General features: G+C 37.5%; 1 protein-coding gene across 2 annotated transcripts; it reads right to left on the reverse strand.

Annotated features, from left to right (window-relative positions):
* Positions 1-107: 107 nt before the first annotated feature.
* Positions 108-27,055, reverse strand: ccdc3b (coiled-coil domain containing 3b). 2 transcript variants are annotated; one of them, XM_073915876.1, is made up of 4 exons: positions 26,766-27,055; positions 26,465-26,572; positions 12,560-12,734; positions 108-1,898 (listed from the first exon to the last, which is right to left on the reverse strand). In XM_073915876.1, the coding sequence occupies exons 1-4, from the start codon at positions 26,771-26,773 to the stop codon at positions 1,614-1,616; spliced, it is 576 nt and encodes a 191-aa protein (XP_073771977.1). In that variant the 5' UTR covers positions 26,774-27,055; the 3' UTR covers positions 108-1,613.
* Positions 27,056-27,678: the final 623 nt, after the last annotated feature.

The raw sequence follows: 27,678 nt of genomic DNA on the forward strand, positions 1-27,678 counted from the left end.
TTACTGGCAACCAAAACTGACATTACAGTAAGTTACTGTCAATTTTACAGTATTTTTTTCACAGTGTATAATTGCAGTACCTATTAAATACCTTCATATCAACAAATATTTAAGGAAGTGCAATTTTTATTTAATTGCTCAGTGGCATACATGTGAATGTGTTAAACAAAATGATAATATCTTACAATAAAAAAAAACAGTTTTAAAACCTTGTCAGTACAGTTATTAAAATGATGAACAATTTCACTTTAACATAAGCTTCACTGAGTAAAGGTTACATATATTAGGTGCTCAGCACCTAGTTTGCATGTAAAAAAAAAAATACAAAAGCGCACACAAAAGAAGATAATAAATGGACAATTTGTAAGAAATAAAAAAGAAAATTTAACCCTAAACTACCAGATTTGTCATGACTGTTAGCGATATTTGCAAATTAAACAGTATTTAACTGTTTTATGCACTGTATTTTACCGTAGGACAATTATGCAGTGTGTTGCTGTATTTTAAAATTGCATTGGGAAAGTTAGAAAGTAAAGACATACAAAACTGTAAATACATACAGTATACAGCAAGATAAATGGAGCTGTAAATGTAAATACAGTATTTTTTCAGTAATTGATTTATAGTAAGTTACTAGAGAATTGCTGCCAGTGAGTTACTGTATATTCTACAGGAAATTGTTACTCTATGGTCAAATAAACCTCTCTATGAGGATCCACTTTAATAAGAAATCTCAAAACTACAGATTTAGATCTATCTTATACTAGAAATCTGATGTTTCTAGGGGGTTTGACTGAAAGACTTCTGTCATGGGAAAAGGGTGACTTTTAGTGGACTGAAATGGAAAGGTCACTAAACAATGCCAACATTTATTTCTATACAAACAGCTGGCCAAAAAAGTACGACACTGATCTTATCATGATCCGTCTGATTAGCATGTTTTCTGCTTCTATAGGCAGAAATAAAAATCATTACAATAAAATATCCCTGCAAAATATTGATTTTAATATTGATTAATGATAATTTGATTTTCAAAACATCCTCTAGTGGTTTAAACGTGTAATGTAACGTTTTCACATTTTTGATAGTAGTGGTATTTTGCATTTTGATGATATTGTTGACCTCATTCTTCATGTCTTTTTGGCTCAAGACTTTGGTCTCATTCGGTCGCTCTGATTTTTGACGTTAAAATTAGCTTGTTATATTGCTTGATGTTGAGATGCATGTCTTTTCTTATTATATTATCCTTCTTTTAATGTCTAGTCATGAACACACTTGTTTGTAAAGCAAGCAGTTAGACTGTTTTCAGCCATTTCTTATTCCTAGTCATTTCTTCCATAGGTGACTGAATCGGACGTTTTAAAACAATCGCGAAAACGAGATCACTTCCACATTGAAGAATAAGGTCAACACACTCAAATGAAAATACTGTTTGTCTACACCGTCTGAACAATATAATTAGTCGTATGACCATTGTAACTTGTATACCTTTGTCCCTCAGCTTCATTGTACATGAGAAATGTTTTTGAAGAATATGCCGTCTTCTCTAGATTCCTGCATGACCTTTCTGTGTCAGTCTAGACCCGCCAACACATTATAATTTCAACCAGCTCTTAGTTCTTAAGCGTTTTGGGGATGATTTTCCTGAGGGTGGGCTTCTGCTCCTGGGTGGTGTCCTGTTGTGGATGGGGCAACACTGGCTCAGTTTCATGGAGCTGTTTGAAGCTCTGAACGGGCTCTTTGGTCTCTCGTTTGGCCTGCCTCAAGAGACGCTTCATATTCTTGACTTTGTCCCTCAGGTGGTTGTTGGCCTTCTCCAGGATCTTCACCTTCTGAGAAAGGTTTTTGACTTTCTCTTCCTCCTCAAACAAGGCCTTCTGTATGTTGGAGCACCATAGCTGAAGGAATTGAATTGGAACAGGAAGTCAGTAGATGTTAGCACATCATAAATAACGCAACTTATAAAAACAGTCTAAGGGTGCTTTCACACCAGCCTTATTTAGTTCGATTGAATCGCACTAGAGTTTGTTTCCCCTTTTGGTACGGTTCGTTTGGGCAGGTGAGAAAGCAGCAATCGTACTGGAGAGCGCACCAAAAGCGGACCAACTAAGCATACCGAGACCTGCTTGAAGAGGTGGTCTCGGTACGCTTTTAAACGAACCCTGGAGCGGTTCGTTTGTGGTGAGAATATGATCCGTACTAAAACAGATCCAACCGCAAAAAGTACTGCGCGTTTTGGACTAATTCAGCTGCCTTAGGCTGATGCGCTGTGCATTATGGGATATGGAGGAAAAATATTCGTTGACAGCGCTTTACCAACAGAGAGAGAGAGGGGAAAACATTACCTGATGGATCGTTGGTAATTTTCCACAAGATGACCATGTCGCAGTTTAGCTAAATTAATTAATGCCTCCTCCTGAAGTGATGAGCGATGCATTAAACCCTGTTTTCCAGCCGCGGCCGCGCTTCATTCTCGTAATGTATAGTTTGTCTAAAGCAGGGATACAATCAGCCAGCGCAGTCGTCCCTCCAGAGAAAAAGGTTTTGTTTACCTGCGGGAGTTCACTGACATTTTCCCACACGTGAATTCTGACCAATCAATAAGCAGTTTAGGAAATATGTTCAACAACATCTGGCCAATGAGAGATGTGGATTCTGTCAGATGACTGCATTTTGGTTCGTTTCAACTGGTTCGGACCAAAGCCAGCAGTGTGGTGTTAAAACGACCCAAAGACGGCAGAAAATGCAACAATGTATCATTTACTGCGCTTGGTCCGGACCAAATTAAGCGAACTACAGATGTGAAAGCACCCTAAGGCACGCCTCGGAAGAAGATGGAGTAACAGTTTTGTGGCCTCATAATCCTTTTTAGACTTTCAAGTTCCATAAAGTTGGTCACAAATGTACCAAAATGAGTTCTCTATTTGAGCAACCCCTGTTTCTGATATTTCAGCCCTTTTATACAGTATATTCTGTCATTTGTTTGTAGGGAACTATCTATTTAAATCTGGGATTTTGTGACATGCATGTTCCCCAAACAAACTACAGAATATACTGTACGCCTAAAATATATTTAAGGCCTAAAATATGGGCTTAAATATCCGAGTTCAGAGACAGAGGTTACTCAAATAGAGAAGAGCTGATTTTGGTACATTTCTAACCAACATCATGGAACATTAATGTGTAAAAAGAATTATAGGACTCCTTTAAATTGCCACAAAATGACCAAAAAGTTAACATTTTCTTTTAATTTCACTTATAGGTCGTTCAAAATATAGGCGCCTTTCTGTTTTCAGTATAACATTAAAGAAGATGTTTAGCTTAATCTGTGGTCTATGGGGATTGTTATTATGGAATTATTATTATGGTCTTTTGAGATTAAACATAAAGGCATACAAACAAATCCAAATCAATCCCCATGGCTCCTGATTGACAGACTGAGGTCCTGTGAACTAAAACAAGCACTATGTGAACCAAACTATATATCCCATCATCTCCTGCAGTTACACACCGGTTTCAGGTCACCTCTTGATTGTACACACATAAGCCACTAGGACTCATTACATGAAAAAAACACTCCACTTACACAGACGTTTTGGGCAGGGAGTGTTCTCTAACAACCCCACTGAGCTGGATTAAGAGGTATCAGAATTGTGACAAAAATGTCACTTAAATTAATCGAAATGTCATCATAATTCAAAATCTGATTGCAAAAAGCACTTGTATGAGATCCTGGTTTTTATGTAACATATTAACGCAAGTATCATAAGCGAATTATTTTCATAAATTCAATGTTATGTAATATGTTGATATTAAGTGACTAGCATTATAAATATTATTTTAAAGAAATGTTTCATTACTGATTGATGACTGAACTACAAACAATTCAATGATTCATTATGTAATTTGGTTGCAGTTTCATATTAAAATCCATCCATCCATCCATCCTTTACTATCTATCTATCTATCTATCTATCTATCTATCTATCTATCTATCTATCTATCTATCTATCTATCTATCTATCTATCTATCTATCTATCTATCTATCTGGTTTGTTAGTGGATTACCCAAGGCACAAGTTGTAAAGGCTCCAACCTTTTGCATTTGCATTTTAAGACACTCATTTGCATTTAACGTGACTTTTACCCAAAATAAAAGTCATTTATACTAAGGTATTATAAATGATCTGTGGGGTATTTTGAGCTGACACATTCCGGGGACCCATGAGATTTACATGTAAAAAGTGAAAGGACCTTAAAGTTAAATAAGTATGACGTAGTTAGAAAACTTGATTAATCCGGCTGCGTTTTAATCAAGCTCTGATTAACAAGTGGAAATCGAAGCAGCTGAAACTCATCAGATAGCATTTGTTGTTCTTGTTACGTAATGGCAAGTTCACAATCCTTTAGAAAGCGAAGAATTTACTGCTCGCCTCTCACATGTGTTCCTCGAGTCCTGAATGTATATCGGCAAATGAATCACAGCTGTAAGTGTGTTTTCCGTAAGGCTGGATTTCCCGAGTAGCTCTAATCATCATGCTTGCACCTGAACCCATGTGTAGGTCAGATGGGATTGAAGAGTTATGAGATGTGTAAACATGTTAAGACTGGCATCAATGTGCAATATATTTAGGAAACTATAGCCTGAGGTCATTCAAATGTAAAGCTTGCATTTGAGGCGATACAATTTATAAGTAGACATGATGGGCTGTATAATCATTTGTTTAAACAATCTTTTCTCTACTTGATTGTTAATTGACGAAGACAGGGTTGATTTCCATTGGCTGCTACTTTCAATTGCTTAATGATGATTTTGAGGACTTATAGATGAAGAAGTTTGTATTGTATGGAGTCAGATTAGTCTCAAAAATAATATATTTACGAAAAAAAATCATTCATGCAGAGCACAATTCAGTTTAAGAATCCAATTTGTAAATTCAAAACACAATTCATAAATAGAACACCTAACTCACAACTAAAAATCGTAAATTTTTCACCAAATTAATTGGATTTGTGTATATTAGAATTGGATTTGAGTATTTTTTAATTGTTTTTGTAACATCAAAGGTTCTGGCAACCAAGTTGAGGATCCATTAATTAATTAATTAATTCATTCATTCATTCATTTTCTTTTCGGCTTAGTCCCTTTAATAATCTAGGGTTGCCACAGCGGAATGAACCGCCAACCGATCTAGCATATGTTTTACATAGCAGATGCCCTTCCAGCTGCAACCCAGAGGAAACCCACGCCAACACAGGGAGAACATGCAAACTCCACACAAAAATGCCAACTGACACAGCCGAGTCTTGAACCAGCGACCTTCTTGCGGTGACCTTCACTGCGCCACTGCGCTGCTCATCAGCTCTGAATTAATAAATTGGAATTGTGTATTTTTCTGTATTGTGTTTTGAACTTATGAATTGGTTTTGTAAATGTGAAAAGTGATCTAGCTCCACATGGGAAGGTTATATTTGATTAAAGTGTGTTAGGGCAAATACATTTTTTACATAATAACAAATTGAACAGATACATTGTTTATATCAAGAACTATTATATTCTAACACTTTAGATTAGGTTACAATTCATGCTATTAACTACTGGCTTATTACCTGTCTATTATTAGTATATTAACTGTTCATTAGTAGTTATAAAGTATGATCTTATCGTGCAACCCCAATCCTACCCAAAACCTAAACCCAACTTCTACCTTACTCACAATTAATAAACAGATAATTAGTAGCTTAATAACCCAGTAGTGTTAGTTAATGATTTGTTAATAGCTTGAATTGTGACCTGAGTGCATTTTGATTTAATGGCAAATTTAACTAGTTAAACTCTGCTGTTATTTTGGGATTTCCACCTGGATTTTGCCTACCAAAATTTAAAAGCTTCCCAAATCCACATGCAGAGGTGTAAATGCAAGAATTTGGTATCATTATAAAGAAAACTCTTTGAATTTTCATAAAACCCTATTGAAAGTGTTTAAAATAACTGTATTTGATGTCTGTTTTATAATAAACACCTTAAAAAAGAGGCGCTTTTTGTATTTTTTTTTATTTTTATAAACTTAAATTTGAAAGTGCACCTTTTAGGTTGTGTGTGGTCTAGGGTGCTGTAATTAATTTTGATGGTTCCTGCACATGTCTGTAATCATAAGAAAAAAAAAATGTCTCCACCATAATCTATGCAAAAGTTATTGTATTCCAACTGATGAGAGGTGCTGTAGAAGCCACAGGGATCGATCATTGTTTTCATATTTCACTATTCTTTTGTTTGATCAAACATAATTCACTGTGTTTGGACCACGTCAGACATATAAAAGGATTACTTATGCACATCACCTCAAAAACAGAGGAGAAATGGCCCTGAAGCACACAGCATAAGGTAAGAGATGACAGCTGTCTGTGCTATCTGGGGCTGCTTATTGATCATAAATGTATTGTTTTCACTTCTGCGCCATGGAAACACCGCGATTCATTCAGCAACTGTTTGATATGTGAATATAATTCAGTAAAAAGAATGATAGAACCGTATGAGCACCGCCCAGAGCTTTCATTTGAGCTATAACTTGTACATGTGTCATATGAAAAATATGATACCAATGTAAAATACCTATAGCTCGGGTATCCAAAATACTGTGCATTTAAATGTAAATAACCTTTTTACAGTAAAACAAAAACCAAAGTGATGCATATATGCATAAAATATAGCTTCTACACTTTCAAACGAAACCACTTATGGGGGTCGGGTGCAGTGCTAGCTCTTTAAATCTTAAAGCGAAAGTCGATGACGTCCCGGACCCGGTACCATGGTTAAACTTCATGAAAAATATAATCAGTTGCAGTATAAACAGCGGTTTTGCATCTCTGTTTTGTGTCTTTTGGTTTTAGTTATGGCATCAGAAAAACACTTGCAAGTATGCGTCAGTTATATAACTCAAATCAATATTTGGTCCTAATGCAAATAAGAACATCGAATCCTGCTTAGTACTTTCAAATAGGCACTAAACTAGTTGTCTTTAAAGATTAAGGTCAATTAACTTCTTAAGTAAATATAAAATATGAAGTCACCCACAATCCCAATGTGGAGTTGCAACTTAGGTCTGAGAGCCTATGATTTTGAGCTGAAACGTACCGCCAGCATTCATAAGAAGCATGTCCTAGATGAAGACTAAAGAAGAGGAATGTTAATATCCCAGCAGTCGTTTCTCTTAATTCTCTCGAGACTTGAACCAAGACATAAACCGCACTTAATAGGGAACACCAACTCACAGCAAAATATAGGCTTGAAAATAGCAGCTGGTTTGGACTCTCTTAAGAAGCCGTCTACTTATTCGAGCAGGATTTCTGAGGCAGAGGATGTTTAGGCCCTGAAATGTTGATTTTTTTGTGTGTGTTCAGCATGTGATAGCCACAAAAGCTTCTGCTAGAGCGTCTCATCCATTTTCAGAAGCCAAGACAACCACAAGCAGGCATGCAAAAGACTCGAACAAGCAATACTGCAATTCCTCTATGCCGCGTCTGCCTCCCTGAAATAGTTTCCATCAGCATGCATACACACAAACACACGACAGGCAATTGTGGGGATGGATTGGAAACGAGTCTCTCTAATGAACACTACATTATTTAATTCAACAATAAAAAGCGAACACTTACAAAAACGCATCAAAAACTAGTAAAAATGGAGACTGGCTATTATAAGCAATGGTGTAAAGCACAGGTGTCAAACTCAGTTCCAAAAGGGAACTTGAGTTCCCACAGTTTAGCTCTGCACAGTTTAGTTCCAACCCTAATTAAATACACCTGATCAAACTAATTAAATACACCTGATCAAACTAATTGAGTCCTTCAGGCTTGTTTGAAACCTACAGGTAAGTGTGTTGGAGCAGGGTTGGAACTAAACTGTGCAGGGCTTCGGCCCTCCAGGAATTGAGTTTGACACCCCTGGTGTAAAGCAAGGGTCTCAAACTCAAAATGGCGAGGGGCCATTTTAGTAGTGATGGGAAGTTCGGATCATTTTACTGACTCAGATCTTTGAGTCTCGTTCTTCAAGATGAACGAATCTTTTTTCGAGTCATTTTGTTCACTTGGTTCAATTTGCCAAAATATTATTAAAATGTTACGAATTGCTTCCAAACACATCTACAACTAGCCCAAAAGGTTGATTGCACGACAAATAAGTCATAAGTAGAATATAACAAGGAGAAAATACTGATTCAATGTTTACCTTTTGTCTATGAAGGCATTTTGTCTCTTTGCTCAGCTCAACTCTTCATGTCTTCAAATATCAGGGGTTAATTCACGTTACACTGACAGTCACATATAATCTTAATCAATGCACAGTCTAAGCCGATAGGAGACATGATCGTTAGTTCATCACATGACAGAATGACTCAAACCCGAGGACTCAAGAGATGAATGGATCAATTCTTTTTCCGGCTCTAAACGCGTATGATTGGCCAGTGAGGAACGAGTGACTCAGACCCGATAGAGGACTCAAGAGATGAACGAATCAATTCTTTTTCCGGCTCTAACTGCATATGATTGGCTCGTGGTGAACGAGTGACTCAGACCCGATAGAGGACTTGAGAGGTGAGTGGATCAATTTTTTTTCCGGCTCTAAACCAATGACTGTAAAAAATATGGACGACGCGACAGCCCCTTTTCCCATTGAACGCCTTGAGGACAAAACGCCTGCTTGACGGGCACAAACTGTCGCAAAAGACTGCTGAAATTGGAGCCTTGACATGCGCAGAAGGACTGTCTGATGGAGCCAGAGGAGGAGCCGCGAAAATGAGCAGAGTCGAGCTTCCAATCAAACGCTTTATGTAAAATCAACCACGCCCCCCGAACTTCTCAGCATGCGTTTGCTGTCATATCAACACAAATGGATGTAATAACGTTAACAAATATGAGGGTTTTATATATTTAATCGCGCCAGCTCCGGGCCGCAGCGCACATATCCATGCGGCAGCGCCGGCTCGCTCGGCCGCCGCGTCTGGCTCGATTGACTCGGGCTGGAATCGGACGGGCAGTGAGTTCAGGCATCCGGAGTAGGTCCAGCAGAGGTAGTCAGTCTGAGCTCTGAGGGGTAAGTCTCCGGCAGGCGAGAATCTAGCCGGAACTGGCCCGAGTGTATTTTGCTATCTGGGTGGTTAGGCGTGTATCAGCAAACTAATAACTCCCGAAAAAAGCCCTGACCTTAGGGAATAAACAGTGTTCCACCAGATCATGTATGTCAGAAACTATAGTTTACTGCTGAACTCATTTTGTCATGGTAAAATAACACAGAAATCGAAAAATAACACTTCAGTCTCCTGCCGAAGCTCAGACGCACTGCTTTGAGAAACTGTCAATCACAGCTGTCAATTACGATGACACGCCCAGCATTAAATTACTGATAAAAACAAACTGTTTACAAAAATGAAGATCTGCACCTATTTCAGCACAATACTCAGTGCCTTAATCCACCAGAACCATCTTTCGGGACATTTTATTGCAAGTGTTATACATTTTTTTATTTGGGCTCAAGTCTCCTTCATTAACACGGAGGAGGCGGGCTTTATGACTTGTACTGCAGCCAGCCCCCAGGGGGCGATCTAACGGCCGAGACCTTCACTCAAACGCAGGCTTGCGGCACACTTGCTCTAAACGCATATGATTGGCTTCTGTCAATGTGATAAAGACTTGAAATTAACGATATCACCTGCACAAATGTGCGCACGCGCGAATGAACGAATCACTCCCTGAGAGGACTCGCAGTTCCCGAGTCATATTGAAGATTCGTTCAAAAAGTACGAATCGTTCATGAACGACCCATCACTACATTTTAGTGACTGACAATTGATAGGAGGGCCGTTTTAACATTTAAGCACAAGAAAAAAGGGGAAACCTGACATAATTAATGCATGTTAGTACAACAGACATGATGTTTATATTTCAAGCATTACCTGACACCAGTGATAATGCAAATCAGTGTGTTTATCGTGTCAAAATGCAACGTATGTCCGATGCTGGACATTGATGTCGGCCTGACGTTGGGTTCTGACATTAATCGATTTTCATTTACAAACAAAATGCAACTTCCCACAACGTTGGGGTACAACGTCAATCTGATGTCCTGTGCCTGTTGGGACACATTAAAGAAAAGACTACTAATTTCTGTGAACTACATGACTCTCTCACACGCACACAGACACACACACTAACCCCCATAGGTCACGTTAACCAAATATTTTCCGTCATTGAAGGATTTTTTTCAGCAGTGACTGAAAAATCAGAAGGTGATCCATCATTTTGATGGATTATGCTCATAGATATATACACTAGATATCGCATAGGGACCCTAAGTATGCGTCAATAGCGCCGCCACATTGGTACAGTGCTCCGAGTACAAATGTCATTCAACCGCACTAGTCAAGACAGTGTTATTACGTGAAGATGCGGGACTTTATTGCTGTCTACGGGTGTTGTAACGAGCAAACAAAGAAAACAAAGCACAAAGGCAGAACATTTCATAGGTAATATTAAGTTTTTTTTCTGTTTTTGGATGTTCTAAACTTTTGTGCTAATCAGGTAACGTTATTGATAAAAATACAGTCACTTACTGCATTCACCAAACGGCAAAGCAGCTCCAACTCGCACTAAACACTCGGCTTATGCTAGTTTTGTTGAATAAAATCAGCAAACAATGCAAAAGAAATATGACAACGAGATGCTGCGCTGCCAGAAACTTTTTTGTCGGCCATGAACGAGTCATTCATAACGGGGATTCATTCACAAACGAGTCGCTCACTCCGTCAGAATGAGAAGTGAAAGCAGGAGAGGAGCTGTGTTTCAGGACATGATTAGATTAAATTTAACAGGGAGGGTGAATCGTACATTTCTGTACACACAAACACAAGCTTTGTCAGGAATCCCTGTGCGATCACTGATCCATCAATGTAGAAAAGTTATGTAAAATTATAATTTTCGTAATTAGAAAAAAAAATTACATAATAACATCCAGGAAAACTCCCGATCATAGATATATGTGTATATCTCTGGCTTTGGATGGCCACAGTCCTCCACTGTACCTTGGTCCCGCATTCATTTCAAAGGAGCGCTACCCTGTAGCAAGATGGCGGCGATATTGATGCATTCCGTCCAATAGTAAACAATAGGCCAGGCAACATCTAAAGTATATATCTATGGATTATGCTGAGGGTGATCTATTGTAATTTGTAGCTAATTGTAATTCCCACTCTTGTCCAGCTGATGGCGATTGTCCTTGTTTTGTCTACTCTTTGTCACCACTACGTATTGCAAAAATGTCACAGCAGCTGTGAGAAGTTTCTTTAAACGGCCAAATACTTGTGATAATAATAATGGTGAAAGTTTGGTACGAGCCAACCAAGCGGCAGCAGGCAGGTCAGGTGCTTTTGAGTATGTTGTGAGCACTACCGAATGCAGAGGGGTGCAGAAGCAGCGCGTGCTGTAGTATTTTTTCCCGGTGAAACAAGTGCTTGCAGGAACGGGAAATCCCACATTAAGAGAATCCAGCAAACTTAGTTCTGATCACGACCTTAGGAGAAATGTTTCCTAACTACAAAACGCTGGCTGAAGTGGCGCTAGACTAGTTCCGATCTTTTGTCACGAGAAATTGACTTTCCGAGGCAAAGACACAGAATTTAATGACAACTGCCTCTGCATCTGTCTCCCTTGATGAGTTTGATTAAGCACAGGTAAGCACCCAGTTCAGGTCGACGCAGGCGGAAGATGGGAGTTAAGGTAGATAGGAGTTATTGTTCATTTGTCAAATAAATAAATAAATGAGTAATTTAGCCTTTATGCTCGTCGTGCAAGTTCATTATTAAAATATGAATTAAAAAAAAAACTATTAGAAAATATGCTAATTAAATAACAATCAGTAATAGGTTATGACGGAATTTTTACAACCCTCTCCATCAAAATGACGGACAATGAGAAAGTCTAACGCGACCTCTGCTAACCCCTAACCCCTAATCAATTAAACAGCTATCGTTATGGGGATTTCCAATTGACATAATGATTTTATACTGTAAAAACTGTATATTGTATCCCCCCCAAACCTCAGCCCTCACAGGAAACAATTTCACATTTTCAAAATACTTCATTCTGGGGGATTTTTGAGCTTTTTTTCCGAATGGGGATCAATTAATGTCCACACAAGGTCAAAAGATACTGGTGTTGCTATACTTATGGGGTCATTTGTTCCCCACAGAGCAAGGGATGCAAAACACACACACACCCACACCAAACTATGGCATAGAAAAGGTGTATTAGTCAAAATGTTGATCCCAATCTGAATTTTTTTTTTCAATCGAAAGCTTTGGAGGCAGGTTGTAAATATGATCGACACAGAGTGAAGTCAGGTATTTTTTTTTATTTCAGACACAAATTTCAGACTCCTATGCAAGGACCTTTATTCAATTATTTTCTAACGATGAACGCAGTATGGTTTAGAGTGAAGATTAAATCGCTTCACAGCCTTAAAACTAACTATTATTACTATTGTTGGAATTCATTAAAAGTAGCTCACCCGATTATCCTCCTGGAGCTCCCAGTCTGGGGTGTAAGTGTGAACCTGCGTGCCCGCTGTGCAGTTAGAAAACTGGAATAAGCTGGCAAACATGCGATGGTTCTCCGGCGTGTCAGGAAATATGGGGTCCTGGAAGTTAACTCCGTGAGGTATGATGCTGTAGTTTTCATCCATCCTGAGGAGAAATGAAACATTACTATGACAAGTAATCATTGTACTATATGTGGATGCTCTTGCATCTGGGAAAATACAAACTCTTGGAGTTACACTTAATTTAACCATGTCCTTGTTGCAGCGTAAATATACACTTTTGTGCTTATCCCTGGACGCTCCTAAACTGTTTTTGTTTAAGAAATCTGTGAAATTGTTACCAATATTGCTTAATCATCTACAGTTTCAGCCTATTACAATGTTCATACAAAGAAAGGAAGAGCACTAAAAAGTTTGCTACAGCAGAAAATCACACAGTTCTTGTGTATTTTTGTTTCTCCTGTGTGGCCCCAACGCTGTACTACTCCATCGCCTCTTGGGACACTTAATGTCAATGACCCATATATTTTTACACAGCGAAGCAGCCAAGGAGAAGAGAGGTACTAATAAAGGGTACGCTGGGACAGCTCTGTTTGTGTTCTTTGCATGTGTGTTTGCATTAGAGAGCCTTTGTATTTTTCCTGAAACATTAGGCAGGCAAATTACTGTATGCTTAAGGAATACTCAGCTTAATGTGAAAACAATGTATGTGAAAACAATAATGTAAAGGCAACTTATTGTGTTTTTTAGTATTTTTGAATCCAATCAGCCATTTGCTGGGCCTGGCAGAAGCACTTTTAACTTAGCTTAGCATAGATCAGTGAATCGTAGACCATTAGCAGCTTGCTCACAAAATGACCAAAGATTTTAGAAATTGTCCTATTCAAAGTTTGACTCTTCTGCAGTTGCATTGTGTACTCAGTCTCAGAGATTTACCATTTTTGAATCTAGCATTTTTAGCTTAGCTTAGCATAGATCATTGAATCAGATTAGACCATTAGCATCTTACTCGAAAATGACAAAAGTGATTATTTTACTACTTAAAGTTTGACTCTTTGCACCCTGTACTCAGACTCAAAATTTTAACATTTTTTTTTAATTCTAGCACTTTTAGCTTAGCATAGATCACTAAATCAGATTAGACCATTAGCCTCTCCCTCATTAATGATGAAAGAGCATCTTGCTCACAAAATGACCAAAGATTTTAGATAATTGTCCTATTTAAAGCTTGACTCTTCTGAAGTTACATCCTGTACTCAGACTCAGTTTTACCATTTTTGAATTTAGCTCTTTTAGCTTAGCTTAGCATAGATCATTGAATCAGATTAGACCATTAGCATCGTACTCATAAATGATCAAACATATTATTGTACTATTTAAAGCTCGACTCTTCTGCAGTTACATCCTATACTCAGACTCAGATTTTTACCATTTTTGAATCTAGCATGTTTAGCTTAGCTTAGCATAGATCATTGAATTAGGTTAAACAATTAGCATTTTACTCATACATTACCAAAGAGATCACTTTATTATTTAAAGTTTGACTCTTCTGCAGTTGCATTGTGTGCTCAGACTCAGAGATTTACCATTTTTGAATCTAGCATTTTTAGCTTAGCTTAGCATAGATCATTGAATCAGATTAGACCATTAGCATCTCACTCGTAAATGACCAAAGTGATTATTTTACTATTTAAAGTTAGACTCTTCTGCCATTGCATCCTGTACTCAGACTCAGAAGAATTTTACCATTTTTGAATCTAGCACTTTGAGCTTAGCTTAGCATAGATCACTGAATCAGATTAGACCATTAGCATCTCACTCATAAAATGACCAAAGTGATTATTTTACCATTTAAAGTTTGACTCTTCTGCAGTTACATCCTGTACTCAGACTCAGTTTTACCATTTTTGAATTTAGCTCTTTTAGCTTAGCTTAGCATAGATCATTGATTCAGATTAGACCATTAGCATCGTACTCATAAATGATCAAACATATTATTGTACTATTTAAAGCTCGACTCTTCTGCAGTTACATCCTATACTCAGACTCAGAGTTTTACCATTTTTGAATCTAGCATGTTTAGCTTAGCTTAGCATAGATCATTGAATTAGGTTAAACAATTAGCATTTTACTCATACATTACCAAAGAGATCACTTTATTATTTAAAGTTTGACTCTTCTGCAGTTGCATTGTGTGCTCAGACTCAGAGATTTACCATTTTTGAATCTAGCATTTTTAGCTTAGCTTAGCATAGATCATTGAATCAGATTAGACCATTAGCATCTCACTCGTAAATGACCAAAGTGATTATTTTACTATTTAAAGTTAGACTCTTCTGCCATTGCATCCTGTACTCAGACTCAGAAGAATTTTACCATTTTTGAATCTAGCACTTTGAGCTTAGCTTAGCATAGATCACTGAATCAGATTAGACCATTAGCATCTCACTCATAAAATGACCAAAGTGATTATTTTACCATTTAAAGTTTGACTCTTCTGCAGTTACATCCTGTACTCAGACTCAGAGTTTTACTATCTTTGCATCTAGCACTTTTAGCTTAGCATTTATCATTGAATAACCCTGCTGAAAAATCCAGCTCAAACCAGCCTAGCATGGTTGGCTGGTTTTAGCTGGTCGACCAGCCTGGTTTTAGAGGGGTTTTGGCCACTTTCAGGCTGGTTTCCAGCCATTTCCAGCCTGGTTTTAGCTGGACAGGATGGGAGATGACCAGCTAAAACCAGCTTGACCAGCCTAGCCAGGCTGGGAGCCCAGCCAAAACCAGCTATGTCCAGCTTAAACCATAGTCAAGCTGGTTTTAGATGGTTTTAGCTGGTCCCTTTCCATCCTGACCAGCTAAGACCAGGTTGGAAATGGCTGGAAACCACCACCCTAGGCTGGTTTAAGCTGGATTTTTCAGCAGGGACAATTAGACCATTTGCCTTTCCCTCATAAAATGACCAAACATTTTAGTTAATTTTCCTATTTAAAGCTTGACTCGTCTGCAGTTACACCCAGTACTGAGATTCAGAGTTTTACCATCTTTGAATCTAGCACTTTTAGCTTAGCTTAGCATAGACCATTGAATCGGATTAGACCATTAGCATCTCGCTCATAAGTAACCAAAGAGATCACTTTACTATTTAAAGTTTGACTCTTCTGTAGTTACATTGTGTACTAAGAGTGTCAGAAAAGTATTTTCAAGGCCGATATGGCTGGGAACTATACTGTCCTTTCCTTCTGACATAATAAAGAAACTTTGCTGCAATATCACAGCTGAAGCAGGAGAAATAATATAACACAATTATTATTTTAAGACCATATCTACCAAAACATAGCAACTTTTTATTCTCCAACAGTCTTATTACACAATGTAACTACAAAAGAGTCAAACTTTAAATAGAAAAGTGATCTCTTTGGTTAGATGCTAATGGTCTAAACCAGGGGTGGCCAGCCCTGTTCCTGGAGAGCCACCTTCCTGCAGATTTCAGTTGCAACCCATAATCAACACACCTGCCTGTAATTATCACATGGTGTTCAGGTCCTAATTAATTGGTTCAGGTGTGTTTGATATGGGTAGCAACTGAAGTCTGCAGGAAGGAGGCTCTCCAGGAACAGGATTGGCCACCCCTGGTCTAATCTGATTCAATGATCTATGCTAAGCTAAGCTAAAAGTGCTGGATAGTAAAAATGGTAAATCTCAACTGTTTAACTCCAGGCAAGATGTAAAACAAGCCTGTTTCCAAAAAATAAAATAAAATGGAGTGTTCCTTTAAAGCAAAACAGTGAAGAGTGAAACAATATATAACTTCAATAAGAAGTTAATTATACACACATAGCTTAGGGAGGTCTATCCTTTGCTCTTTGTTCTTTTTCTTGTGTCCGTAACTGTGTGAGTGAAGTATGCATTACTGGTGATTGGCATCCAAAGCTGCTCTTTGACTGCTCTCTTGCTGTTTCGGCCTGCAGTCTTTCACATTTTTCACACTTCAGCACACACATACACACACCTCACAGCGGCAAGGAAATGAAGAAAGTCTGTTATCAAAGTTTCAAGGGTGGCTTTAAAAACACGGACACAAAAACCATGGTTACATTGGCACAACGTTGGGGAATGAGACCGTCTGTTTGTAGTCCTTGAAGGCATTAAAATGCGAGCGTAATGGTTTGCAGCACTCGCTGTGTAATCATTAACAATGCATATTTTTTCAATACTCGTCATTTGGGAACAGGAAATCACAGTTAATCCAAACAAATGACATGCATGTTAGAAAGCCAGACGAGGCACTTTCTGCATCTATCATCTACCATCACTTTCTGTTTCGCTATATATATATATATTTATGGTTATGAATTACATTATGGCACTTTAATCTCTGCTCTGTCGACTTTTTATGTAGAAAATTCAACTCTAGAGTTAAACATAGTTCTTTTATTGACATTTTAGAAGTTTGAAATAATATAATGTTCAAGAAATATAGAGAGAAATAAGTCAGTAAAATAACAGACAATGTACTGGCAGTTTATTACAATTTTTTTTGTATATTATAGAATAATATACTACACCAACCCACACAATACACTACCTGACCAAAGTCTTGTTGCCTATCCAAGTTTTAGGAACAACACATAATACAGTAACTTGACTTCTAGTGGATCATTTGGTATCAGAAGTGGCTTATATGAAAGACAAAGGCCTCTAGATTATGCTTATTTTATCAAAATAAAATCTGAGCATGCCTTAATTTTTAATGATTGAATTAGGACAGTAAGGTCTGACTTTGCTTAGACAAAAGTCTTGTCACTTAACGGAAATAATGTCCAGTATAGAATATAAAGTCCTGCTGCAGTGGAGACAGAATGAATATTGTGTCTGACTCCATCATGAGCTTGGAGGACTGCATCCATACATCTCTGACATGACTCAAATCACTGATTAATAAAGTCATCTGGAATGGCGAAGAAAGCGTTCCTGCAGGACTCCCAGAGTTCATCAAGATTCTTTGGATTCATCTTCAATGCCCCCTTCATCTTACCCCAGACATGCTCAATAATATTTATGTCTGGTGACGGGGCTGGCCAATCCTGGAGCACCTTGACCTTCTTTGCTTTCAGGAGCTTTGATGTGGAGGTTGAAGTATGAGAAGGAGCGCTATCCTGCTGAAGAATTTGCCCTCTCCTGTGGTTAATAATGTAATGGGCGGCACAAATCTCTTGATTCCTCAGTCTGTTGATGTTGCCATCCACTCTGCAGATCTCTTACATGCCCCTATACTGAATGGAACCCCAAACCATGATTTTTCCTTCCCCAAACTTGACTGATTTCTATGAGAATCTTGGGTCCATGCTGGTTCCAGTAGGTCTTCTGCAGGATTTGTGATGATTGGGATGCAGTTCAACAGATGATTGATCAGGAAAATCGATCTTCTGTCACTTTTCAAGTCATTATTTGTTGTTCTTACAACTGGGATCGACGACAAGACTTCTGTCAGGTATTGTAAACTATAAAAAATGTTAATAAAAGTCACTTTTTAAAAACTTTTTAACATTTGAAGTTGTTGGAAGATAGATAAAGGTCCCACAAAACAATTCAAAAGCATAAACAAATTGGGAAAAATAAAAACATGAATCACAAAATATGGAAAACTGCTAATTTATGGATATTTTTTTACAGTGTATATTTCTGCATCTTTTGAATGAGAGTTTTTCCTTTTTTCTTTAAATCCTTGGTGCTATATGATCATACCTACTGTATAAAATCAGATGTAAGCTTTGTAAGCTTTGTTCATATGTTTGTTGGCCCTGAATCACCGTCGCTCTCAATGTGGGAAATGGGTTTGAGGTGAACAGTTTTCCACCTGGCTCCTATAGCCGTTTTCCCTGACGGAAACATTGGCTTTGGACGCTGACAGCAGAGAGTCCCTCCATCTGGATATAATTCAGACTTTTTAGTGGGGCATCAGAAGCTCAGGGGCTTTTACAAAACCTGTGCTCAGTGCCAGACTTAAAGCTTCTAGACCCAACTCAAGTTCCAGAATCCTCTGATGGATTTCAGTTGAGCTCCAGAATCATTGTGAAGGCTGTTTCAGTTTCAGTAAAATTATTCTGCCACTGAAAAAGCTCAGATGATGGTGTCAAGGTTTTGGAAGTTTGTGATTTGCTAATTGACAACATTAGAGTTAACTGGAGGCACAACTGTAGAATAGTATTTAAGGAAAACCTCAAACACACTGCTTCCTTCTGTGACAACATGGGAAAATCAACAAGCCAGAATCAACAACAAAGCCAGATTACAATTTGCTAAATTACACTGGGAAAAAGATTAATTTTTGTTTGGCCATAATGACCAGTATTACATTTGGAGGACAAAGGGGTTAGCTTACAAGCCTAGGAACACCTTCACACCTGGGGCTGTTTTGCTGCAGGAGGGACTGGTCCACTTCACAGCATAGAGGGCATCATGAAGAAAGAACATTATGTAGAAATACTGAAGCAAAATCTCAAGACATCAGCCAGGAAACTAAAACTTGGCCACAAATGGGTCTTCCAAAAAGTTCATGACCCTAAGCATACTGCCAAATTAGGTAAAATGTGTTTTAAAGACCACAGAGTGAATGTTTTGGAGTGGCCATCACAAAGCCCTGACCTCAATCCTATAGAAAATTTGTGGGCAGTTGAAAAAGCTTGTGCGAGCAAGCCAACAAGTCTGACTCAGTTACATCAATTCTGCCTGTAGGAATGGGCCACAATTCCTGCAAACTATTGTGAGAAGCTTGTGGAAGGATACCCAAAACATTTGACCAAAGTTATACAGTTTAAAAGCAAAGCTAAAAAATACCAAGGAAATGTATGTAAACTTTTGACTGTCTAGAAATTAATGAAAATGTCTTAAATCTTAATCTCATTTAGCAAATGTAAATCATTTAGGTAATCCTAAAGGACCTAAAATAGTAAACGTTTAGTATGATTTAACACCAGACATTTATTTAAAAAAATGGTTATGTTCCTTTTTTTAGAGTGTAAACTTCTGGTTTTAACTGTATAGCTATACCGAGAGCTACATTTTTCTCCATTAAATTGGTTTTGGATTGAATCCATTTAGCATTCGACTTTCCAACATTTTAAGAGAGGCACAAGTTTATTAGACTTCTAAGTTTATTAAACCTTTAATGTTGATTTTTCCTGTTCAACATTTCTAAAAATAAACAGACACTATGCTTATGAAAATACCAGAAAAAATACTAATTTCTGCATGTTCCTTTTACTCGTATAATGCATATAATGGCTCTATATATTGGCTAAAAGCACAACAGTATAATAAGATCCGTTTTTAAAGAAAACTCTGCTGAAAAATAATAAAGAAACATATTAGATTTGTAGTAGTTTAATTGGTTGTAACGGGCATCACGGTGGCTCAGTGACTAGCACTGTGGCCTCACAGCAAGAAGGTTGCTAGTTCGAGTCCTGGCTGGGCTTGAGGTTTTGCATGTTCTCCCTGTGTTGGTGTGGGTTTCCTCCGGGTGCTCCGGTTTCCCCCACAAGTCCAAAAGACATGTGCCATATATGAATTGGGTATATGTGTGTGAATGTATGCGTGTATGGGTGTTTCCCAGTACTGGGTTGTGGCTGGAAGGACATCTGTTGCTTAAAATAAATGCTGGAATAGTTGGCGGTTCATTTTGCTCTGGCGGCCCCTAATGAATAAGAGACTAAGCTAAAGGAAAATGGATAAATGGTTAACTGTTGTATAAATGCATTATCACACTCGTAGCAGTGCGATATGGCTGTATATCGTCACTGATGGGACACTATCAGGCCTGTGGCCTCGAGCCAACGCACGCCTCCTATCGCACTGCTACAAGTGTAATTTTGTTAATTTCATCTATTAGAAATGTCAACAAAAGTCACTTTTTAGATGTTTTCAAGGTTAAAAGCTGTTGGAAGAAAGATCTAGGTCCCATAATGTAGTTCAAAAATACAAATAAATGGGAAAAAATTAAAACATGATTCACAAAATATGGAAAACAGCAAATTTAGAGACATTTTTTAACGTGCAAACATCTCTCTACACTGTACTTCCACCCCAGATAAAAATTCCTCCATAATGTTAACAAATAGCCAATCCTATATATTTCCTCAAATGGTTCCTTCTAGACATCCTGCAAATTTCATCTTCAGGATGTAACCTCCATGAATCACTGGCCACCCTCTATTAAAAAAGAAAGTCTCTCAAGGAAACCTGAACGCCTGCATGTAGTACCACATTGCATTAATTATCGTTTCCATGCAGAGTGGCTCCAGTTTCTCAGGCTTTTGATGGTTTGACTGGTAAGAACTGTCTTGGCAAACTGGAACCAGCTGTCTGATTGGTTCATGCCTCAGACTCATGACATATGGGACATTAAAAGGCAGAGCAGAAACTGAGGCAAAGTCCAACTACTCAACAAGTTTTTTCCCCCCTCTTTGTGTCTGCTCCAGAATTGCGGACTCTTGTTTGGAGCATTTGGCAGGAAATATGAAAGTTGCAAAGGATTGAGCTGATTCAGCATCCATAACATGGAGTAAAGGGCAAATAAAGCCCTGATGGTCTTCCAGATGAGTTCCCAAAGAAAAAATAATTGTACTTTTGTGATTATTATCCTTATGCAAAACACTAAGTTGTTTATTTTACAGTTGTAACACTAAAAGAAAGCAGACTGTCATGAAGGCTTCTCACAATTGAAGTGAAATAAGTCTACAATATGTCAACAAAGCGCCACAAAAAGTGCTGTTATTGCATTCAAATGGTTTATTCTTTTATTACTCATAAGAGTAGTTGAACTCAAGTCAATATACTCAAAGTCAGCTCTCAAGACGTAAAGGGATAGTTCCTGCAAAAATGAAAATTTACTTACTATTTACTCAACGGTTCAAAACACAGTTATTTAGCTTACCCCAGTGGAAGATTGCCCAGTGGCAAAAGTCTGTGAATATAACCAGCTTCTAATAGTAAAAGTGTATTTATTCTATTGTTTATCACACTTAATAAAAAACAGTCAGTAGAAACCCTCAGATTGACATTCTCACTTTGTACGTATCATCAGAAAAGGAAAGCCCCGCCCATTAGTGACAATCTCACTAGTTAAGCCTTTAAATGTCACTTTAAGCTGTATAGAAGTGTCTTGAAAAATATCTAGTCAAATATTATTTACTGTCATCATGGCAGAGATAAAATAAATCAGTTATTAAATAAGAAATGAGTTATTAAAACTATTATGTTTAGAAATGTGCTGATTTTTTTTTCTTTCCATTAAAGAGAAATTGGGAAAAAAATAAACAGGGGGGCTAATAGTTCTGACTTCAACTGTACATGACGAGCTATTTAGACAAACTGGTTGTGGCGGGAAAGCCCTCCACATGGAGGTAAGTGGTTACCCGGTAAGCGCCAAAAAGAACGGCGTCATACTGCCCCGTAGCTATCGCTTAAAAAATGAAATACAGCCATACGTACCTCCGGCTACATAATTCGTGGTCTCCAGAAACGTTTGCGGGACTACACTTTCAGAATGAGCCTGTGCTGACATTAAGGTAGCGTTCAGAAAAACAAAATACCAGCAACGAAACTCGACCCAGGAACATAAAATCCTTTAGTGAGTATTTACAATACATGAAACAAAACTAAACACAACAAAAACATGCACGTTCACTGTCAGACATTTCAACATATAGATAAAAGAAACTAGCTAAAAGTGTGTTATAGCTCAAATTAAATTGTAAACTAAACCCACAAGACCAAAGGTGCCCAACAGTTCTCACAGGCCTGCAGGTTTTCTCTGTATATCTGTCAAATAAGTTTCAGCTGTTTCACGAGGCCAGCAAACAAGATTGCTTTAATAAAACAGGTCATATTGTCTGCTCGGTTTACATTCAGGCTGAATGTGTAAAGTGCTGCCTATCACAGTAAACCACTTGGCCAGAAAAGTGCTGAGTCTGACGTATTCAACATGAGGGAGTTCAACATCCTCCAGTTTAACTGATTGGACCATAGGGTGAGACAGGAAATACGAGCAATAAAAAAAAGGACAGTTGTCAAGAGATTCAAACCTTACACTGTACCAAATACTGTACTCTACAATCGCTATTGTTTTCCATCCAAAATGGCCTGCACTTAATCTGTTCGCTACCTCATCCTTTGTAAACTCATCTGCCAAAGTGATTTCATTCCTGTTATAAACACAGAAACAAGGACGAGCCAGCGCTAATTAAGTCTGACAAATGTTTTTGTCATTATGCACAGGATTCATGATCTAATGATACGCAAAGTTAGATGCTTTCCTCTTATTGAGTGAAGTTTATTTATAAACTAATTTCGAGAGGATCACATGCTTATGATTGCTTGCAGGCGGCCTTACATTATTCAATTTATGATTCACCAATCAGACGATTCCTAAGCCACTATAAATACCCTAAGTTCCATATAACAGCCATCTTTGTTTTGAAGAATCCCCCCTTCCACCCCTACTCCTCCTCCTTTCCTAGATGGGTGGCATGGTTAGCACTGTTGCTTCAAAGCAAGAACGTCACAAGTTCTAGTCCTTACAAAGCCAGTCGACATTTCTGTGTGGAGTTTTCACATTCTCCCCATGCTCACATGAGTTTCCCCCCAGGTTCCTCCCACCGTCCAAAAACATGCAACTTAAATTAATTAACTAATCCAAATCAGCACCATAGGCATGCTCTGAGTAAGTGGTTATCTCTTAAGAGCAATCACTATCTGTTCATTAGCTACAGCAGGTGAGTTCTCGAGATCTACCTGAGCTCAAACTCCCCTCTAGGCTTGCAAACAGGAGGGAGCCCCGGGCTTGAGGATCTTATGAGCGCAGGGCTCATTATGGGGTATTGTGTGAAAAATGTTGAGGAAATAAATCAATTAATCCATTTTGGAATAAGACTGTAACATAAAAATGTGAAAAAAGAGAAGCGCTATGAATACTTTCCGGATGCGCTGTATAAATTTCCTCACCAAATGTGCCTAAAAAACTTGCTTGTATAAATCATGATCAAGATTCCTGACACTTAGGAAAATTGTGTTTGATAAAATGATGCACCTGTAAAAAACGAACGATTTGCTTTGAACGATTTAAAGCTGCAGTGTAAATTTTCGCACTTATTTTATTTGATTTTTTTTCTGTGTGCTTTTGGACATTTACTGACACCTGTAGGCATGGATGTTTAAAGGTAGTTCAGTCACTGTTGTTTATCATTTGTTTAGTCTGTGACCTTGGAGCTGCAGATTGTTGTGGTTTGTTTGTGCTTTTATTTGGGAATTTATAGCCCAACTCTAATTGTGTTTGGACTGGATTGCAGAAATGCTGATGCAAAGCCTTTCTAAAGTAGCATGGGTTTACAATTTTACTTAAAAAAGAGCCAAATGCAAGTAAAAATCAATGTTGATGAGCATTTTTGGTCACACTTTATTTTGAGGATCCGTTTGTTGAATTAAGTTACCTTGCATTTACATGTCAACTAATTCTCATTAGATTATAAGTAGATTGTTAGATTTGGGGTTGGGGTTAGTGTAAGTTGACATGTACTAGCAAAGTCTCTTATGAGAGTTAAATGACTGTGATGTCTTGTAAGTTAAATGTCTGTTGAAGGAGCAGTATCAACAGATATTAATTAGACTGTCTACTAATACTCAAATGGACCATCAAAATAAAGTGTTACCGTACCGTAGTTGGACAGTAAGTCTTTGATAATAGGCCTGCCTGTTAAAGCCCTGTGTTTAGCATGATAAGTCAGCATTGTAAATAAATGTAATGTGTAATGTGATGCGATGTGCATTTCAGTGATCTGTTCACACGAGCAGCTCATATAACAGTGTTTTCAGTGACTTAAAGTAGGTTATAACATACACATCATGACATGTTTCTTATAAGGTTTATAAAAGTATTGTCAAAAAAAAAAAAATAATTAAAAGCGTTCAGAAGATGTTTATTCTTTTGTTGGTCGCCAAAATAAAAGCTCTATAGTTCACTGTTTAAGCTCCAAGACAATCATCCATTATTTTGATTGTTTCGTAATTGTAAAATAATAATAATAATAATAATAATAATAACAATAATAATCATTAAATAAATTAATTAAATAATTAAATAAAAGAATAAAAATTTTAAATTGATGCTTCCTTTTGTAAAATATTTATAATTTTAAATAAATAAATAAATAAATGCATTTCCCAAATTTGTTCTGTTTGCTTAGTAATCATATAATGAATATGCAATGAATTGATAGTTTTGTTAATTGATTAATTGATAGTATGTTAATTCAGGGCGGCATAGTGTCTCAGTGGTTAGCACTGTCGCCTCACAGCAAGAAGGTCGCTCTGGCAGTCCTGCAAGAACGCTTTCTTTGCCATTCCAGATGACTTTATTAATAAGTGATTTGATGGAGTCAGACACAATATTCATTCTGTTTCCACTGCAGCAGGACTTTATATTCTATACTGGACATTATTTCTGTTAAGTAACACGACTTTAGACTAAGCAAAGTCAGACCTTATTGTCCTAATCAAATAATTAAAAATCAAGGCTTGATCATATTTTATTTGAGTAAATTAAGCATAATCTAGAAGCCTTTGCCTTTCATATAAGCCACTGATACCAAATGATCAACTAGAAGATGAGTTATTATTTGCTGTTCCTAAAACCTGGATAGGCGACAAGACTTTTGTCAGGTCCTTCAAAATATGGACCATATTGCAATATTATCAATCTTTTGCAAGAAATGACAAGTCATATGATCTCGGCATGATGGCAGTGCCCATGAGGGGGCGACACTCAATGCAAACTAAGGTAAAGTTGGTTTTATATTCGCACATTTGTTCATTTTTGAACAGTGACAACTTGTGACACGGCCTCTATATTGTTTATTATGCCAGCTTGAACATTCAGTCTGAAATCGCATGTAAATATGACTTCTAAACAACATTAGGACTATTTAGCTGACTGTAAACAATGCTACACTTTGAGAGTCGTTGGCTGCTTATATGACTTTATTCATTCATCAATTTTCTTTTCGGCTTAGTCCCTTTATTAATCGGTATAAACCCAATTATTAATCGAGTATAAACCCAACTTAACCTCACATTACATGAGGTGCCCATGAGGGGGCGACCCTCAATGTAAAAGAATCTTCATCTTTTCATTTTTGATTTCCTTTCATAAGCCATAAAGTTATTCTTTAACCCCCTTATTTAATGCACAAAATGACAAACTGCACCTTTAAAGGTCAGGTGAAGTGCTCTGAAATGTGCATTTTAATCATGTTTGACGTAATCTCAACTGAAAAAAAAAAGTGAGGGCGGGACATAGTGTAGCTCCTCCCCTTTAAAAACAGCCAATAGTGTTGTATTATCACCACTCTGCCAGTGAGAGTGGTTGAGCCCAAGCACATCAAATGTGATGCGTCTTGAAGGGGGCGGGGCATGTTAGACAATAGAAAGCATTTGATTGGCCAGAAGATTTGATGAGAAACTGAAGTATGAGGTGACATTCATTCATTTTCTTGTCGACTTAGTCACTTTATGCCCTTCCAGCCGCAACCCATATCTGGGAAATGAGATGACATCAAAACAATAATTGACTCATTTAGGCACAAGTGACAAACTGCTACCTTTTGGATGTTTATATCTTCTAAATGTGTATTTTGTCACTGTTTTGGAGCACACTGGCTAATATATATATATATATATATATATATATATATATATATATATATATATATATATATATATATATATATATATATATATATATATATATATATATATATATATCCTACAAAAATACTAACATCTTAAACTTAATTATAATTTCATGCGACCTTTGAATCTTACCTCAGAAAGAAATAGTAGGAGTTATTCTCCATGACGCTGTATGAGTAGCAGGGGAAATACCCCAGCCCGCTGACGTTGAACCTGGATCCGGCGGGCACCTCCAGCATGCTGCCCCACGCCTGGTCGCACAGCAGCTCGATCTCCGCGGAGAAGAACAGATCCGTGTCGTACTGCCACGGGAGGAAATTATAAACGCTGTAAGACTCCTTATGGAGGGCGAGCACTTTGGCAAACACGATGATCTCCGCCAGCTCTGCGCGGCACGCTTCCGTCTGAGGTCTCCAGTCGTGGGGCAGCTGGCATGCCCATGATGCGCTGAGGAAAATCACTAAAATTAACGCCACTGAAGTACCCATGACGCGCAGCTTTGCAAACAGCCTCTAGCAAATGCAACTCCACTCTGATAAACCTCTAAAAGTGATTCATCCAGCTCGAACGCACAGCCTTCACCTTGTAGAAGTTGTAGATTTCCAAGATAGCTAAGTGTTGGTCTTATCTGCAATGCATGTCTGTGGATTTAGTCTGATCTATAGGTCTTGTTGCTCTGCATTCTTCCCCCGTGCGCTCTGTGCATTACGCGCAGCGGTTTGTGGAGAGACTTCAGTGACGCTCAGCTCTTTTTTACAGACCTGCAGGAGAAAACAATCGCGATTGCATTATTTCTTCCAGTCCATTTTCGATTGCAAGTTATTATTTGTTAATATAACTAAAATACCAGAGGACTACACTATGATTTTTTCACTTTTGTGCATTGAAAAAAAGGAATCATTGGGTTTAGAATGTTTTTTAAGGTTAGTGGTTGCAAATAATTTAAATGGGCTGATTTTAAACAAACAAATTAAGCTGAACATTACTCAATATGATTTGTTTGTTTAAATTCAACTCATATGAATTAATTGCAACCACTTACCTTAAGAAAATATGTAAATCTAATCATTTTTGTTTCAGTGTGGGAAGCATTTTATTCACGAACATTCAACTCAAATTCACAGCCTTCTTGTAATTGAAATTGATGTATTTTTTTAAATGTCTTAGACTGATTAAAACAAAGAAAGTGATAGATTCTTGAAATATTATAATGATTTTTTTAAATATCACTGATGCATAAGTTTTTTGTGGTATTTATTTATTTTATTTATTCACTTTTACTGTCATATATATATATATATATATATATATATATATATATATATATATATATATATATATATATA

This window comes from Danio rerio, chromosome 11 (assembly GCF_049306965.1).
Source record: "Danio rerio strain Tuebingen ecotype United States chromosome 11, GRCz12tu, whole genome shotgun sequence".
Lineage (NCBI taxonomy): Eukaryota > Metazoa > Chordata > Actinopteri > Cypriniformes > Danionidae > Danio > Danio rerio.